This window comes from Squalius cephalus (genome assembly GCF_949319135.1).
Source record: "Squalius cephalus genome assembly, chromosome: 19".
Classification (NCBI taxonomy): domain Eukaryota; kingdom Metazoa; phylum Chordata; class Actinopteri; order Cypriniformes; family Leuciscidae; genus Squalius; species Squalius cephalus.
Genome location: NC_137140.1, coordinates 3,183,378 through 3,202,681, shown reverse-complemented (window position 1 = coordinate 3,202,681; position 19,304 = coordinate 3,183,378). Strand labels below are relative to the sequence as shown.

The window sequence follows — 19,304 nt, the reverse complement described above, 5'->3', positions numbered from 1 at the left end:
TCACCCATAAATGTAAATTCTGTCATCAATTTTCCACCCTCCAAACCTGTACGCAATTCTTTATTAAGAACAACACAGAATTGGTTTTATTTTGTTGCGAAATATAACTATTTTATCACCCCGCTCTTTATGTAAAGTTGGATAAATAAGTATGTCCACCTTCTTAGACATACAAACAGTTTACATGTGTAGGCAGATATATATTAAATAGCAAATCTCAACTGCTTAATTGCTTGTATTGTCGCCAAATCTGTGACACTAAGGCATGAAGATATTAGGTTATTATAAACATCATAATTTTCTGAAAAGCACTTGATTTGATTTGAAGATACTTTGAAAAATGTATTTTTTGTTGTTGTTGGTCCAGTGAAAGTCAATGGGGTCCAAAATGTTTTGAAAGATTCTTCAAAATATCTTCTTTATATCTGAATAAAACATTGAATATAGGTTTTGAAAGTGAGTAAATGATGTCAACATTTTTGGGTGAAGACTACAATAGTCAACAGGAATAGTAAAAGATAGCATGAAATATCACGGCTTGACACTATGTAATGCTTCATCTTTTTGATTAACCATTACATTAATATGAAAGGACTACAGATACGTATTTCTCTCCACACTGCTTTCTTGACTTCTGAACGAGACCTCCCATTTAAACACAAACACATGTGAAAATTTGCCTCATGCAATCCCACAAATCACAGTTCACACACGAACCCTCAGAAACTGAACATGACTCTTTTCTTTAGATACAGAGTTTGTAAATGATGCACACAGTAAAAGCATTAAGAGGTTTAGTCATGTTCTTTCACATACAAATGTTTAATTTACAGTACACTTACAAAGAGAAGAGAAAAACAGTATGTGTTGAGCAGAGGGTCTCTGTACGTCATTCACAGATGGTTCTTGTTAGTGGTGAAGGCAGTGGGATCTCATAGGACCCTTTACATTTCACAGTTAAACTTACTTACACATTTAAAGTCTGATAGTGTCAAAAACCCTTGGAGTGAGAGATTGTGTCTTATTTATTCTTAAAGAGTCAGACAGACAAGGGTCGAATCAGCGGTGCCTGTATGTCTGTTCCAGATATGGATACGCCCTGATATTTCATTAGCGTTTCCATTATTTAATCCAAAACGTTCTTCCATTTAAAAAAAAAAAGAAGTCATAAAAAAAGAAAAGAAAAACAAACAGGCTTGAGCATTTCGACAGATTTAAAGGAATTTTCTGGGTTCAACGTAAGTTGAGCTTCTGTGGTCTGCTTTCCATTACCACAGAAATAATCTTCATTCACATTAACAGTTATATATTTACACTGCAAAATAACAAACAACAAACCCTTACTCAGTACATTCTTAAATCAAGAAAAGCAAAAGGACATGAGATATTAAGTCTTGTTTTCTTATTTAAAAAAAAATTTTTTTTTATAAAACATGAATTGAGTGTAAGCTTAAAACAAACAAAAAAATATCCTGCAATGAGGTCAGAAAAATAAATTAGTTTTTCCTTTGAATAAAGTTTTTTTCTACCCCATTTGCAGATTTTTAAGCTTGAACTCACAAAATTTTCATACATTTTCCAGAAAGCAAGACTTGGCCTATTTTATATCAGTTAGCTTCTTAAGTTAATGTATCTTGTATTCTGTAAGAATGTTTAGATATTTATAAAAATACTGAGTAAGGGGCCATTAGCACGACACTGTTTTCAACTAAAAACGGGAAACCTTTCATGCATTTTGGCTGTTCATTTACACAACAACTGCGTTTTGGGGACCTGAAAATGCAAACTTTTGAAAATGTGTTTCAAAGTGCAAGTTTTTGAAAAGAATACCGTTATCATCTCGGTGGAAACTACAAAAACGTGAATTTGTGAAAACGGTGTTTAGTCTGCAGGCTCGTATTTACAAAGTGACATCGCCATCTACTGGCCTGGCAGCAGAATACAGCGTTTTTAGTCGTTTTCACGGATATGTGTGAACGGGGATCGATTTGACAACGTTGTCATTTGTACACTAAACTTTTCAAAAACTAAAAAACTAGTACATCATTGTTGTGTAAACGTACCCTCTGAAAATCGTTTTGTACAGTGTACAATGAAAGTCATGCACCGGAATAAATGTTCAAAAGTGTTTCAAAAGCCACAAAATTTACATATTTTTTTCTCATTTGGCAGATACACTTTTACATGTTAACTTGAGTAACTCTAGTGTGATAAAATCACTATGCAATGTTATATCAACTGTTTCTATTCCATGATGCATAAAGCTTTTAAACTCAACAACATGAGCAAGAAACCAGCAAGGTTTCGAGATGTAACTATGTAACTAAGCACAAACTCAATGTAAAAACTCAATGTAAAAAACTAGAGTAAATGTATGTCAGTAATGCATAACTAAGTTCCTCTGCCTAGAAAAGTATAGTCTCTTCATGAAACGGATGGATTACACAACTTTACAACTCAAATAACACATATTTTTACAGAATTTATCAAAATGCCCCTATTATGCTTTTTTGTAGTGTAGTCAGCGAATGTAAAAGGTCTACAAAGTTTTAAAGATCTAAGTGCATGACAAATAAAGTTATTATCTCCTAAAAGACAAGATTCATTCTGAACTGCAGAAATGAGTCGTCAGCACTTCCAGTCTCACTTCCTGTTACACACCTACTTAACAATGGAGCAAATTTGCATAATGCCAGGCTATGGTCCTTATTGGCTGCCAGTGAACAACATCTACATTGCCCCGCCCTCAAACACTGTAGTTTATCTGAGACTGGAAGAGTTTGGTTAGTGTTGTTCGTGTGGAGAAGACGCTGTTTTCTGCTGCCAAAGCAAATCCACTTTGATGCACTTCTAAAGGATGAGATTGATACGGTAAAACCGACGCCACTGTTACTGTTTGTATAATTTTGTACAAAGTGCTGAGGAAGAGCTGAAATTCAAATGAGCGTTTGGTATCCAAAGCGTGCTGTTGGCAGTCGACCAATCACAGCAGACTGGGCCCTCTGACCAATCAGAGCAGAGCAGGCTCTCGGAAAGGAGGTGTTTAAAGATAATATTTTATAGAAGCGTTTCAGACATGTGAGAAAAGAGCAAATGCTGCAATATAGATTATGAGAAAATGAAACTGTTTTGTTGGATGCATGTAAACCTATTGTTGGAATAACCTTTAAAATAGTATAATAGGGCACTTTAATATAAGCAAAAATACATCAACTGCAGGACACAGAAGATGTGCATAGAGATGAATTTGTAATGAACCCAGACTATTCCTGAGATTATTTTTTGTGGCTTAAAGTGTTTTGTGCAAATGTCCTTAAAATTATTAGTTTATTAACAGATATGAGTCCAATTTGCAGCAAATTTAAATGGGTAACATTTGTAGTTTAGTTTTTTTGTTTTTTTGTGGCAGTGGTTAAAAAACGAACAGAACGGTTTTTCATGAACAGATTTTTCCCCCTCAAGACTACTTGGCTTTTATACACCTTTTTAGTAACTGCAGTTTTCAGATGACAAATTATTTCATGTGTATTTTAGATTTGCTAAATATTAAACTTGTGTCACAGATAAAACATCAACATATGAAAAGGAAAAAAAAAAGAATATACATATACAATATGTACAGTTCACCATCAGAGGTTGCATGTCTTAAAAAAAAAGGATGAGAAAAAAAAATCAACATTGTGTTATTATAAATAATTACAGTTACAGTTACAAGAAAATGTAATGCTACACAGGCTTGTCCTCAAAGAAGATCTGTGCGTACACCGTTCCTGTCTTTGACGCTTTGACTTCAGGCAGTGGCTTTATCAGTTCAAGCTCGGCGTACGTCAGACTCTCCTCTGCAATTTTGGGCTGTTGGGACGGGAAAACACTAGAGGAGTTACAGCTCGCATATAAAACATTAAATACAACATTTGGCAGTTTTGCAATACAAATAACAAACTTCTGTGTATTTCATAAAAGTAACTTACCAAAACCACTTTTCTGGGCTGAGGTTTTAAAAGCTTTGGCTTTCGCATTTTGTCTGCAATAGGGGCTGAGATGTAATATTGTAGTTATTAAACTGAGGTTTACAGGATGCTCTTCAGTGATATATAGAGGTCAGTAATTGTACTCTACCTTTAGCCGGTATCTCTGGTGGCACATCTGGCTGCTCAACACTTTTATTTTTTTTGTACTTTCTCACCTTCTTGGGAAGAGCTGGAGACAGACTGATCACACTAGTGACCGTCTCCCCTGAACTGGACACACACGGACACACTCTCAGTTTCTGAGGAAGGTTGTCCTCCTCCATTTTTACATCATAGAAAATCTAAACTATATTATCACCCAGCGATATAGTAAGTTGGATATATAGTATATCCTACACTGCAAAAGAAAAACTCTTATTGAGTATAACATTCTTAAAACAAGATACAAAGCAAAATGACTTCAGGTATTGAGTTTATACTTGAAAACAAGAAAAAATGTCTGCCAATGGGATAAGAAAAATAAACTTAATATTAAAAGGAAAATTTGTTTCTTTTTTTTACCTCATTGGCAGATGCTTGTTATTGTTATTTGTTTTACAGACTTTTATTTTGAAGTGTTTTGTTCCCATTTTTCCTGTATTTTGTCTTTTACCTGCATAAATACAGTTGTAAAGCAATATATTCTATATAGCAAATCTCAGCTGTGTGAATGTTTATATTGTAAACTGTCTTATCATACAGCTATCTATATAAAGTTGGATATATAAGCATGTCCAACTTTTTCCGCACACAGCAACTCTCATAGGGTAATATGTACTATATATATGTATCTATAACTGCGTGATTGGTTATGGCATGAAGATATTGACATCATGATTTTCTGTAAAGCTGCTTGTGTTGAGAAAAGCACTACACAAATACATTTGACTTGACTCATCTTTTCATATTTTCTCACCTGTTTTGTGGGCTCTTGACCAAATGATAGTTTTCTAACAAAAAGGAGCATATGAAAAAATGTCAATGAGAAGATTATATGATGAGGAGCATCATTAACAAGCACATTAATTGTTTATCAGATGGTTTTATATCAACAACAGCAAGAATCCTACCTTTTAATCGCCTCTTCCTCTGCAGATACTGACAGCTCACAGCTATAGTGAACATGCACATGCACAAGAGCCCAACACAACACACCAGCACAGCACACAGATACACATCTGAAACACAAGGGAAACAGTCGAAATACATGCATACTGTACGTTCACTGTGCAGAAAGACACAGCAGTGCCTATATAACAACATTCTGTGTAACCTTTTTGTATTATCCATATATCCTAGCAATAACGAGCAAATTAAGAGAAAAAAACTAAATTTCACCTGAAGTAAAAGTTCTGTCATTTACCTTACGTCTTTCATCAGTGTTTTCTTTTTTGTTTTGTTTTTCTGACCAATCTTCTCTAAACAGTTTAAGCTACTAACAGCTTGCTCCAGTGCAAACCCTCTTTTGGCGTTAAAAAAAAACTACTCTCAGAATTTACTGAAGACATGCAGTGAAAAATTTGCGCTGAAAAGCATGGACAGGGTTATTTTTGCGGCTTACCTTATTGCATATGCATTTGTAGAAGTTTCCTTATCAGAAATTGGTGACCTATTAAGCCTATTAAGGAACTATGTCAGTCCTAAATTCGCTATTCCATACTGATTATAACTGATTGCAACTTAAGTTGATGCATATGATCAAACCAGCGCAGAGTTTCAAAGAAACGTCTGTAACGTTGCAATGCGACTGTAATTACTTTATCTCAGATACTTTATCTCATATTTTGCTCTTAATAGACTATTTATAAATGTTACAATCATGACCGAAAACAAAAACAGCATTCAATCTTAGTCCCTTAGTCCATCAGCGAAAATGAAATTATACTAATGAACGGCAGTAGGTGGCGGCAAATCATTGGCTTAACGAGTAAGTCATTTTGCCCTATTTTAACGATCTAAACGCATGGTCTAAAGCGCACGGCACAAGAGCAATTAGGACGTGTCTGAATCCACTTATGCTAGTTTAATGACAGGAAAAATGGTCGGCACTCCCGGCGCATGGTCTAAAACGGTTGTCCCTATATATAACCTAAATATAAAAGTTAGGTCTGATCGAATGATTTATTCATTAAATTCTGATTGGATTCTGTTGGTAATAGGCACTTACCTAAAGCTAAAATAAAGTTTGTGCCTCTAACAAGTGCTTTCGGCCTTCTTTTTGTTCTGAATGGTATGTGGAAAACACTTGAGTTTTGCCACAGTCTCGTCTCAGCGTCTATACGCAACTGAATGCTTTTTCAAGCGGCTCCATACTTGAAAAACCGCGGAAAACAGGAAATGACGGAATATTTAAGTACATATTTACAGCGGGTCTATTTGCACGGGATTACTATTAGCTGAGGTTATTTTCCCTGACCTTTTTACAGAAGGTAAAAGTCGCCGTAATCTTTACTGATATTGTCCGTAATGATCACTGAGATGCACATTCGGACGGGACTAAAATCATTGAGAAGCTCTGGTAATAATTACTTTACTTTCCATGTTAAACTAATCCAGTCCGAATAGGGCTTTAGATATACTTTAGTATATATTGACATACATTATACAAAATACATGAAATATATAAGGAAAACAAACAAAAAGACTCCATTACATGTGTTAAAATGGCACCATTACATGTGTTATTATACTGCTAAATTCAAATCTGCTTTTGCTCTGAGCCAGAGACGTCCTTAAAGGAGAACTCCGGTCAATTTTAACATTGAGCTCATTTTTTTGTAAATTTGGTGTGCTGTCAGTACAGAGAACAACGACAAAAATCGGTGTTGCCTACACCGAGTTATCCTCTTTTTAAAATTTGTACCCTGTTGACTTCGATGGGGCAAGTTTTAACCCTGCTTTTAGCCTCTTAACATCCTTGATGTGTCATTACAAGTGCTCAGCCATGTGAGTGATTCCTTCAGAGTGAACATGAGTGAATCTGACTGCAGTAGATGTGAAAGATATGAATAAAAATTATGTTAATTCAGCCAGCACACATACTTGTATTTTCTTCCTGTTTTCGGTCGAAGTCCACAGTAGTCGATTGTCGAGTTAACGAGCATAGGTTATCACACGCGTGAACTCGACAATCGACTACATGCCGCATTTTGATTGGTTGACTCCACGCAGCATTTTATTTAAGACGAGCTTCAGGCTTTATTAAGCTTAAATTCAGAGGATGAAATCCAGCGGTAACTGTAAAGTAGTGTGCAGTCCTACGCCACTGGACTAATTTAATTTTATTTTGTGATTATTTTCTAATAAAAAGGAAAAAATAATTAAAACCGATACATCAGTCATACAGTGCTATGGATGCATTGCCATTGAAATAGTAAGGTGATACAATCTAAAATAACAAAATGCCGGTGGCTCAGCTAGAGTGTTACTTATATGTGAAAGGGTAAAAGAGATGAAAAATTCTGTCATTATTTACTCACCCTTTATATAATTTCAAACATGTTTGCATTTCCTTTCTTCTGACAAACACAAAGGGAGAAATTTTGAGGAATGTTGTTCTTTAAATCTGAATGTTGTCCAACATTATTCAAAATATCTTCCTTTGTGTTTGTGAGAAGAAATAAAGTCAAACAGGCTTGGAACGACATGAATGTGAGAAATGACAGAATATTAATTTTCTGGGTGAACTATTCCTTTAATGACAGATCATTATTCTAAAGTGGTACCAATAATTTTGTGAATTTCTGTTTTTCGTTAAGTTTTTTTTTCTTCTTCTTCACAACTGTCACATCAGAAGATTTGGAACGTAGTGCATGTTGTCATTTTATTTTGTGCTTTTGGAGCTTAAAGGAACCATTCACTTTAATATGGAAAAGAGTCATATGGGGAAAAAAATATTTTTGCATGAACTATTCCAATAAGAAAAGCTGTCATTCCTTCCATTTCTATTAGATTATTTGCTGCATTTGAAAGAACGTGTTTAGTGAGGTATTGTATTTATTTTTTTTTGGTCCAAGTGAATATGTCTGAACATAGTTTTGTGGCTTACCTTCAAACAGACTCCACAGTTCCTGCTTTGGTCTGCCGGCTGGGAGAACATGGACTGCGAGAGGAAGAAGAGAGAATTGCACACTCATCACTGTGGCTCCAGACCTTCATAATTACATGAAACAAGCAGTTAAATCAAGTAAATTGCAGGGGAAGATGTGTGTGGGATGACAGCAGCGAGGCTTTCCCTCTCTCTGGATATGGTCCTGGCTCATGGTGGCTAACACCCACTGTGATGCCCTGAAATACTCATAACCACGGCAGCTGACGACAGAAAGACTCGCGGGCCGAACAAACACAGCCACCTCGGCTACTGAGGACGTTTAGCCACATTTCTGGGTGTGCAACAGACCACTAAAGAGCTAATTTGACTCGCTTGAATCAAATGAGTTGAATTGATCCTGTGTGTTCTGCACTGTACAAAAATGATATGATCAATAAGTTATGACAACATATAGTTTTACATGGCTTTAATACGTTTCTTTTAATAAGTTATACAAGCATACAACTCATTTTTAAGTCAATTTAATGTAATTTAAACAGAAGTTTAAGTTAAGCAATGTATATTTTGTGCTTCCCTAGTTACTGCATTCTTAAAAAATATTATGGAAACAAATATTCTATAAAACATGATTTTTTTTAACTGTATCATTACATTCATAAACTAAACTCAGGCCCATTGGAAAAATTGTGACTGGCGACATTTTTGCAAAATGAAATTACATTGCTTTTTGCATGTTACGCAATACTTTAAAAGAGATATAACGAATGAGTGGCGCTACAAGCATGTTCAGTTTAATTCAAAACAGAAAAACATGAATCTGCCAGTTTTATTACGTTGATACGATTTTTTAAAAACAATTTTCACTCATATATTTTACAATTAATTAAAGAAACTGCAAAAAACACATTGAATTATGAAGCAGAAAGACTGAAATAGTATTGTAAAACATGCAACATACAACGTTTTATTTACAACTGAATAATTTTTGATGGTGTATCGTGGCAGTTCAGAAATAAAATGTCCAGTAAATATCGCTGTATCGCGTTTGAAAATAACACAGAACCTAACCAATAGAGTTAACAAAAGCAAACGTGAGATAAAAGCACACTTTCTGAAGCAACCGTGTCATTATCTTGCTTCTTCAACTCTTTGAGCTCTTTTATCGTGACTGGTGTTTCACGGGACTCGTACCAAGCGCTTCACATCACGAGAGTAGTGCTGTACCAGCCGAGCAACCGAGCATGTTTATATGTGAGAAAAGGCAGATGCATTATGGTTTGAGTTTACAAACCATGCACTATGAGAAAAGTGTTTTGAGGTCATGAACTGCATGAAAGTATGTCGAATCTTCTATGTAGAGTTTGTCACAGAATTAGAATAGAACATGCACACCATTTCCAGTTGGCTATACACGTTCTTATTAACCACACTGCAAATGTCTTCTGCTTTTTCTGCTTGCGCACGGACTACTATTTATTTCTCTATTCATGGCTCTTGCAGAAATGTGCTTATTTTTGGAGCCCTTGCTCATGCCTGACTGAACTGGGGAGGGACAAAAGCTCTATTGAGTCATGGCTTATATCTGGACAAAATAAGAGCCAGATACAAAATCTTCAGTGGTTTACTAAAGGCTAATGTCGCTGTACAGTTGAAGACCTCACAGATGCATGAATAGAGATGCATGTTTCAATAGAGCAGCTGCATCAATTGACATTAATGATTTCATTGCACGGCCACAACACATTCAACTATGAAAAGAAGCAGTGAATATATGAAAGAGTATAACAAAGTAGGGAATTTAACATCTTCCTTTGTCTCTGCAATATGAATGATCACATTCTGTGACATTTACTCATGACAACTAAGCCTTAATGGTTGTCGTGCCTTTTATTCAGCATTGCCATTTTAGCATTGGAAATAAAGATGTGCACAGCTAAAATGTTTAAAAATACAACCCATTTACTTCAAATCTAGGCTTTTCCACAGGGACAGCCTTAAAGGCTTTATTGATTTGCAACACGTGCTGACAAGATTCATACAAAGCATCTCGCTATTGTTGTCGAACCCAGAAACACGGTCAGTATTCCCTGCTTTCTCTGTGCTAGTGTGTATTTAAATCTGCACCACATCCTCCCTCATGGCAGAGACACTCAGTGGCTCTCCTTACAAATACTCTCAGTGGAAAATGTGATTGTGTTAGGAACAGAGCGTTTTGAGCTTAGTGGTATGGCCTGGTTTTGGGACTACCTCACTCATATGGTTGGATGACCTAAAATCAAAAACACAAATTATCATTTAAATTGAGTTTAGTTAAAGCTATGTATCAACTGAAGTATATAATTGTTCCATACTATGTAATTACTAACAGTGAGGTCTTATCTTGTGTAACTCTATGGAAGAGTTTATAGAAGAGTTTTTTATCATTGATATGAAAAAAAAGACTTTCCTTTTTTTAGCTGACGTCATGAATCCCTCTTTTAAAGCTCTCCACTCAACCGCTTGAATCTGTTCTCACTTGTAATCCCCATTTTCACAATCAGATCAGTTCCTGATGGATAAAATATCCCGTTTCTCTCACCAGATTACGGCAGTTAAATTGAAAACTTCATTTCGTTTCGACTTGAAAGTGTATTTTGACATGCACTTAAAGAAAAAAAACCTTTGTCAGACTAAAATATAGTTTTTTTATATTAATACATTTGAATAATATTTGAAAAATAATAATTTAGAAGTCTTTTCTTACACTTTTAATAGCCCATGAAATGGCTTGACGAGCTCCATTTCTGTACTTACACTGTCTATACCCGACCCTAAACCTGACCGACAGCATTAACAAAAGCAAACATGAGATGCAAAGGCATTTGCTGAAGCAACCATGCATTTCAGCTGCGTCTACAAGTCTTTGAGCTCATATATCGTGAATTTCATGGGATTCGTACCCGAGCGCTTCACATCCCGAGTGCAATGCTGTAGCAGGTGAGCGACCGAGCAAGTTTACTATAGCTTTCCCCAGGAACTATACCCTGGAAATCCAGAGTTCTCGCGAGAGCACAATTTGAATTTGCTCAGCGAGTTACTCTGGCGTCGAGTAATGATGCTCATTAACTATGCCCTTGTATCCGAGCTGCACCAATCACATCGGGTTATCTGATATAGAAGTCATTAGTAAACATTGCAAGATGGCTATGGATGAACACCAGTTGTTTGAAACGGCTTTGGCCGCTACAATGAACGAGTTAGACATGGCTTTTTATCTAAAACAGGAACTGAAGACGGCGCTCGAATCCTTCCTTTGCAAGAAGGACGATTTTGCTGTTTTGCCGACTGGATACGGCAAGAGTCTAATCTACCAGTTATCTCCGCTGGTAGCTAAGCGTATGGGGCTTGTTGTGATTGGTCGTATGTTATCCAATTGCGTGCAGTGAGATTTTCAAATGCGTGCTTGGTGCCGCCCCTCGAGCTGGGCGATTTTCATCACTCAATACCAGACCATTAATCTTTCAGATTTGGGTCTGGATTTCCAGGCTACAGGAACTAGGAACTTTGTGGTGGTACTCAGTGTGTTTCCACCGCAGGAACCAGGGTCTAAATGAAGTTCCGGGTAAATATTTCCCCCTCCGAAAGTCCCTGCTTGCAAGGTAGTACTTTTTCAAAGTTCAGGAACTTTCAGGGGTGGGACTTTGGCACTGAACATGCTGATTGGTTGAGTTCATGCCGCATTTTGATTGGTTGACTCCACGCAGCATTTTATTTAAGACGAGCTTCAGGCTTTATTAAGCTTAAATTCAGAGGATGAAATACAGCGGGAACTGTAAAGTCGCGCGCAGTCCTACGTCACTGGACTAAGTTGCCTAATCTTCATGGTATTTTAGACCACGGTGGAAACGCAGACAGCAACAAGTCTGGAGGAAAAAAAGTTCCTGGGACAAATTGTTCCGGGTAATGTCGGTGGAAACACGGCTTATGTGAGAAAAGCCAAATATATGGAGCTGCTGATGTGATGCTAATGTCAAAATGTGTTTGTTTACAAGTCATGCACTATGGTCAAAGTGATCCACACGAAAATAAGTCTCTATATCAATCGATAATTCGCCCTTGTAGTCATAATTTGTGTAAAAATTGCCGTTTTACTGCTACTAGTGTTCATTTCAGCAGGACATTGCAGTGAATTGTTTGCATAGGTACGTTTTTCTGCAGAAATGTGGGTAGAGGCATGTTTTTTCCAATGAGCCTTTGTTGGATTTGCTGAGGCGATTCGACCAAAAACAAATCGATACATCCCTTTGTTTAGAGTAGAGTCAACTATAGTTTTTGTTAGTTTTACCTGAAGGGAAAGACTGCAGATGTTTGGCAGTACACTCACATGTAGATAACACACATGCACTAAAAGTCACAAACATCCCATGTTGATTCCTGATGTGTTTAAGTAGGCCATGCGACGGCCACCCACAGTGAGCACCAGTGCCCCTTTTTGGGGAAACTCTGATCTGTTCCTGACCTGGTTTTTCTCTTCGCCTTTTATGACTCTTGCTGCTTTGCTGTGAACCCCTTTATACATAAAAAATATGTCTGGACTTATTTAGTCTTGGATCCCGAGAGCGACAGTCTCTCCATCCTCTTGTGTGTCTGTAAGTTAGTAAAGGAAAACTCCACTCTTCAGCCAGTGTCAATAGCGTTTGGCTGTCACTCCGCCAGTGTTCACTTTGTTTCTGTCAACCCCCGACGGCCAAAAGACAGATATATAGCGCATAAATATTAGATCACATTTCCACATGTTTTTAATGGAAAATCTAACACATACAACCCCAAAACAGTTTCTTTGACATGTCGCTTATGCGGTGAGTATTTTGACAGATGTTTCAAACCTCGAGACAATTTAAGAGTCTAGATGAGAGAAACTCTCAACGAAAAGTCACAACAGCATATGGAATAGTGCTAGTGATGGGTGCTTTTGTGAAGCTTCAAAGCCTTTATGAAAAATAGATTCGGTGAATTAAACAGCAAAAGTCATGTGATTTCAGGAGGCCTCGTTTCGTCATAACGGTTTCGAAATGTTTCGAAATGTCAGTAGTACATCCCACTTAAGGGATGATGATCTCTGCGCGCATATCAGTGTCTAAATTTGTAGATTTTTTTTAATGACACAGAGAGTAGTTATTAACCAAGCTCTCCATAAATCAAACAACACAATAATAAAATAACTCTTATTATACAGACACTTGATGATTTATTAAAGGGGTGGTATAATGCCCTTTTCACAAGATGTAAAATAAGTCTCTGATGTCCCCAGAGTGTGTATGTGAAGTTTTAGCTCAAAATACCCCCCAGATATTTTTATATAGCATGTTAAAATTGTCACTTTTTGAGGGTGAGCAAAAATGCACCGTTTTTGTGTCTGTCCCTTTAAATGCAAATGAGCTGCTGCTCCCGGCACAGAGGGCGGAGTTTCAAGAGCTCATGTCATTTTTGTGTCACACACACATGCACTGAAAATTTCAAAAACTTTTAGCCTTTATGTTCAAACCGGAGTCAGAAAGATGGAGAGACTCAAGAAGAAGAGACAACATGTAGAAGCAACAGGACATTTCTGAATGGTTAGTTGATGAATTCATGAAGCTGATGTGTAGTTATCTTCAAGTCATTGACTAGCATAATCTGTCTTGATAATCTATAAATCGTGTTCAGGGGGCGGGGTTTATGTAAATTCTAGGGTTGGTGATGTCACTAACCCGGGAGGAATGTGGTGTAGTCTCTACCAGCTGTTTGTTGTAGTCCTTAAAAAGCGATTTCTTTAAAAGCAAATATCTCCCTTTGCTTTAAACTTTGAGCGTTGTAACTTTGCAGATGTTGTTTATGCTCAAACAGCAACATTACACACTAACTAAAGTTAGAAAAGTGAAATCATAATCAACCACCCCTTTAATTGCTTCTATAGGCTCAACATTTGCAATTGGTTTCTAAAAGGTGTTTTTAATGCACGATTTGATCTCGGTTGCATTTACACCATACTGACCCACCAGCCTGTGGCGTTTTGAGGAGTTCGAAACAGTGAAGCATTTTGCGAAGCAATTGAAGCGAATTTTTTTCTCCCATCACTAAACCGTGCTGTGCGTTAGACAAACCTCTGAGCTGCGTCGAGGCCGAGCCGTTGGTCAAAGCTTTCCATCGTTCCCGCTGCTTCTTAAACTCCTGCACCCTGCAGCTGTAAAGACCCCTGTCCTGCTCGCTGATGTTCACGATGAGGAGGTTGTATATCTTGCCGTGTTTCACCACTGTGAGTTTCATTTTGGGCTTGTGGAAGCTCTTGGTGTAGTTCCCGTAAAACTTGGCCCTCTGCATATTGACCCGGGCCACCAGCAGCTCCTCTCGGCCCGACTCCGGCTGAAACATCCAGCGCACCACAGGCAGACTCGCGGGCCGGCGCCGCGGGCTCACCTGACAGGACAGGGTGACGTTCCCCCCCTCAGACACCACCGTGAACGGAGAGGGAGTCACTGTGACGTTGATGGCCCAGCACACATCTGGAAATTATATGACATTGATGAGAGAGATGCAACATTTCATGGAGGTGCAATGTTCAAGAAAAACGACTGCTAACTGGATGAAAAATTATTAAACACAAGTTATTTTTTTTAATTCAGCGTCTCCGTTATGTAAGCCAGCAATTTGTTTGAGGCTTTAAAGAGCATTGTAAAGCAATGCATGCTGGGATATTAAAACTGAGAGCCTTTCCAGACCCTGTTGCTTCTGCTTAACGAGACTTTTTGACAGGCCATCTGGAGAACATTACTTGGGTGGATCTCAGACAGACATCGCCACAAATTCATATATATACAGTATATATATATATATATATATAGGCCTATATATATATATATATATATATACACTGTATCTATACTGGTTTTCGAAAGTTTGGGGTCGGTAAGATTTGTTAATGTTTTTGACATAAGCCTTTTATGCCCACCTAGACTGCATTTACATGATCAAAAATACAGAAAAATAACAGTAACATTGTGAAATATTTGTACAATTTAAAATAACTGTTTTCTATGTGAATATATTGTAAAATGCAGTTTATTCCTGTGATCAAAGCTGAATTTTTAGCATCATTACTTGTCTTCAGTGTCACATGATCCTTCAGAAATCATGCTGATTTGCTACTCAAGAAACATTTCTGAATGTTATTTGTTAAAAAAAAAATAAAAAATTGTGCTGCTTCATATTTTTGTGGAAAGTGTGACATCCCCCCCCCCCCCCCTTTTTTTATTGTGGTGTTTGAGGTCAGTTCCCCAAACATCATTTTATGAAATATATGTACAAACTGGAAATAATTGTTGTATATACAACCATAATATACAGGCATAAGTTCTATAATGCATACTTTATAAGTTTAGTTATGTAAATCTGAATATGGACTTGTAAATCCTAAATATAAAGTTATAAATAGATGTAAACATGCTTCTACAAAATCTGTCACAATCACAATTTTCCATGGACAGTAAGCATTTTTTTAAGGAAGAAAACAACCTGGTGTGTCAGTTCTTTCTGAGGATGTTGCGTTATTTATAAACTCAAAGTGATGCACACACACACACACACACACACACACACACACACACACACACACACACACACACACACTCACAGATATGATTTAAGTTACAAAAAGTGAGGATGTTCCTTATATACTTGTGAAGGAGGAGTCAGAAACCACAGCATACTCATAGCCAAAGAGAAAAAGTGAATTATCAGGAAAAAAACAAACAAATGACCAGTTGAAACTTCATACTGCCCTTGCATTTATACTGAGGCGTTTATATTGTGCATATGTCAGCTTGGCTGATTGGGACAATACACAGACCACATCTAGTCTGTCTGTATGATGACCTTCAGCTTTATATTAAAACTCTCAGAACCACCAAAAAAAAAAAAAAAAAAAACCCACATGAACATTAAAAAGAAACATGCATTAGATGCACAAACAGTTTGCAGTCACTTGCAACACCTAGGCTGATTTTCTCAGCTATACTGAACAATCACTGGTGATCACATGTTAAAATCAAACCGACTGCACTTACTTCCAAAGAGGAGTTTAGTCAGGAGAGCTGTCACCACTGCAGAGATCTTCATTCTCCAGTCCGATGGGCTCCATGCAACTCCAGTTCAATCTCTTCGCAAAAACTGCCTATGAATTCCTCTACTCTTTTTCTCTCTCTTCTGTGTAACCCGAGACAGGACACGCTCTGTTTTTACTTAGTGTACACCCTCTATCCTCCCCCTTTGTACAGGACTTACACACACCACACTCAATGAAGGCGATGTCATTTCCTCTTCAGAAGGTGGACATCTAGTTTTAGTTGGAGAAAGTTACAAACAAGGTTTACTGCCAGTGAAACATCTCATACTCAGGTTCTTTATTGGCTTCATGAAGAAACTTTAACATCCATTCAAGGAAAGTAATGGTTCTTAATAGTAGTATCTACGCATGTTGTAAGTTGTGGCTGGAGTGTAAAACTAATCCGTGCATTTCACGTTTCAATGATATCATTTGTCATAATGGCCCGATGGAAGCTGTCAAGAAGGATATTGTTGAAATCTGCTTTTGATATTGTTTTGGATATTGCTCATGTGCAGGATGTAAATGGTCACAATGTCCTCAGAATAATGTCAAAGCGCAGTGTTAGCCCTATATGCTCAATGTGAAGTGGTCAAGGAAGACTAGTGAGCATTTTGACATTAGTTTTATCTACCGCAAAAAAAAACACCTTTGCATTTGCCGAAGAACATAAGGATTGGAGTTGTGTTCTGCAGTCTGAAGTCAAAATTTAACAACCTTGCATTGAATGATGTCAGGTATGTTCGTAGGAGACGACTGGAGTGTTTTAATACCAAATGCATGCACCATTATTCGTACATAATGGTACTGAGGACTCATGTCCGCAGAAGGTGTTGGAAGGATCTGCAAAGTTGCTTTGAATGTGGAACAATATTTGGGAATCCTGCATCAAATGTGTATTTTCCAGTATGATAATGATCCCAAACACAACACGCATGCAATGGAAGTGTTCATGCTCAGCATTTTGAAGCGTTCAAGTGGCCGCCTCAGTCTTCTGACCTTAAAGACTTTGAAAACCTTTGGGAATACAGGTCTTCCAATGAAGCTCAGCTTTGGAAAGAACTTATGGAGGATTGGAAAGATGTTAAGCACGACACATGTGCAAAGATTGATAATTCGATGGGAGAATAGCTAATAAAAAAACAAGAGAGAACTTGCAAAATATTAATAAATTATGCTTGCATGTTACGATAATACATACAATACGATAAAAGCCACATTTAATTATATGCTGGAATTTGCCTTTCTTGCCAAATACTTTTGTAATTTTAATACCCTAACCAAGTTTATTGTATTCTTCTTCCCAATATAACATAGGCTACTCATATTTTGATTGGTTAGAAGAACCGGAAGTGTTATTTCGGATGTTGTGCAAATATCACTTTTGGCCACTACTGTGTGTAGATGTAGTTGCCTCATCAAGATGTTTCAAAATGAAATATATATAGTTAAATGTGTACTGTTTTTCAGCTAATAGTGCAAACAGTTGTGCAACAACACTGCCCTCCTCTGGATAAAGTGAGACATTGTCTGATACAGTTTTAAAAAAAGCCTCCACATTGAAAACCTGAGATTGATTTAAAATGGAAATCAACAGAAGTTTTAGGATTTTTTTTTTTGTTTGTTTGTTTGTTTTTTTAGAAAAAAGCTTTATATATATATATATATATATATATATATATATATATATATATATATATATATATATATATATATATATATATATATAATTTTATTGGTTTCATATTAGGTTAATGATGTTAGGCATCATGTTAGGCACAAATGCAAGACTCAAAAGTGACACTTACACTGAAATATTATGACAACATATGACTATTGAGGATATTTTACTTGTCCTCTTTAGTTCAAAAGGCTTGTAAATCACCCAAAGCATGTTTTTCTTTAAATCATGAAATCATGTGTTTTGCATATGTTTCTGTTAGGGTTCAGAGGTTGAGTTATGCCTAACATCATTAACCTAATATGAAACCAATAAAATGTAAGTCTATGCAATGTCCTCACTATACAGTGAAACAAACGTGTGTGTGTACAGTGTGTATGTGTGCATGTTTGTGTGTGTGTACAATATGTGTGTGTGTGTGTGTGTTTAGGCACATAACAGCCTCAGGCATCTGTCACAACATGCATTTTAATAAAGATAAATGACTCTAATTTAGACTCATTCGACTGGTCTGGAAGGAGCTGTTCATTTTTTATTGACTAAATTACAAATACAGTCATGTTTGATTACACATAAATGTGATTTGATTGTCACACAACACAGGCAAAAAGACATAAAATGGCAAAAACCAATAGGTTTTCTACCTTAAATGAAATGACAAATGTGCTTAAATCTTTTGTGCTTTTTATACATACGCTATATTAATAATTAATTTATATACTGAAAATATAAACATTTTACTCATGTAAATGCAGTTATGGCTCTCAAAGTCTAAAAAGCATAAAAGATTAATGAACGCACAGCAATGACGCTGATGTGCTGAATTTGATTTAATTAATAAATCAGTATAAAATCAGTCATAAATTGACATATTAGATTGTGTTCTCTGAGCTTAAAGGTCCCATTGCATGAAAATTTCACTTTATGAGTTTTTTTAACCTTAATATGAGTTCCCCTAGCCTGCCTATGGTCCCCCAGTGGCTAGACGTTTTGATGGGTGTTAACCAAGCCCTGGGTATTTTTGAGAAAATGAAAGCTCAGACGGGCGAATCTAGAAATCTTCCCCTTATGTCGTCATAAGGGGAAAGGTCACCTCCCCTTTTTGCCCGCAAAAAGAATTTGTCCCGCCCATGAGAAAATGAGCTGCTCGAGCGCGATATTGTTTTTTCCTCGAGAGGCATCATGGCTTGCAAACGAGCAAAGCATGGCAGTTGCTCAGTGTTTAGATGAACAAATGAACACAAAGGTATTGTTTTAGTTCCTTCATCCGAGCCTCTGAAGAACCAGTGGGTTATGTGAATGTCTGATGTGTAATTGTTCAAGTTCAGACAGATAATCTTTCTCTCAAAGTCGTTCAAAACTGTTTATGCATCAGTAAATCAAGCCAGTGACTAAACGATCAACTTCACGTCGTTTCTCTTAGTAGGATGAAAATAATCTTAC

General features: G+C 36.8%; 1 protein-coding gene and 1 long non-coding RNA gene across 3 annotated transcripts in view; one reads left to right on the top strand and one right to left on the bottom strand.

Moving 5' to 3' along the window:
- LOC307147346 overlaps positions 1-8,740 on the top strand; it is a 41,837-nt gene extending 33,097 nt beyond the window's left edge. Inside the window, exon 3 of the long non-coding RNA XR_013819284.1 lies at positions 8,069-8,740. This is a non-coding gene — a long non-coding RNA (uncharacterized lncRNA). The remainder of the gene's footprint in view (positions 1-8,068) is intronic.
- Positions 732-16,398, bottom strand: vstm4b (V-set and transmembrane domain containing 4b). Of its 2 annotated transcripts, XR_013819281.1 has the most exons (9): positions 16,143-16,398; positions 14,184-14,582; positions 8,059-8,112; positions 5,081-5,188; positions 4,927-4,960; positions 4,120-4,241; positions 3,972-4,036; positions 1,598-3,852; positions 732-1,555 (listed from the first exon to the last, which is right to left on the bottom strand). XR_013819281.1 is itself a non-coding variant. In XM_079852025.1 (8 exons), the coding sequence occupies exons 1-8, from the start codon at positions 16,192-16,194 to the stop codon at positions 3,727-3,729; spliced, it is 960 nt and encodes a 319-aa protein (XP_079708151.1). In that variant the 5' UTR covers positions 16,195-16,398; the 3' UTR covers positions 788-3,726. The 2 variants fall into 2 exon arrangements, 1 of the variants encoding a protein (XP_079708151.1); XM_079852025.1 differs by having other exon boundaries at positions 788-3,852.
- Positions 16,399-19,304: the final 2,906 nt, after the last annotated feature.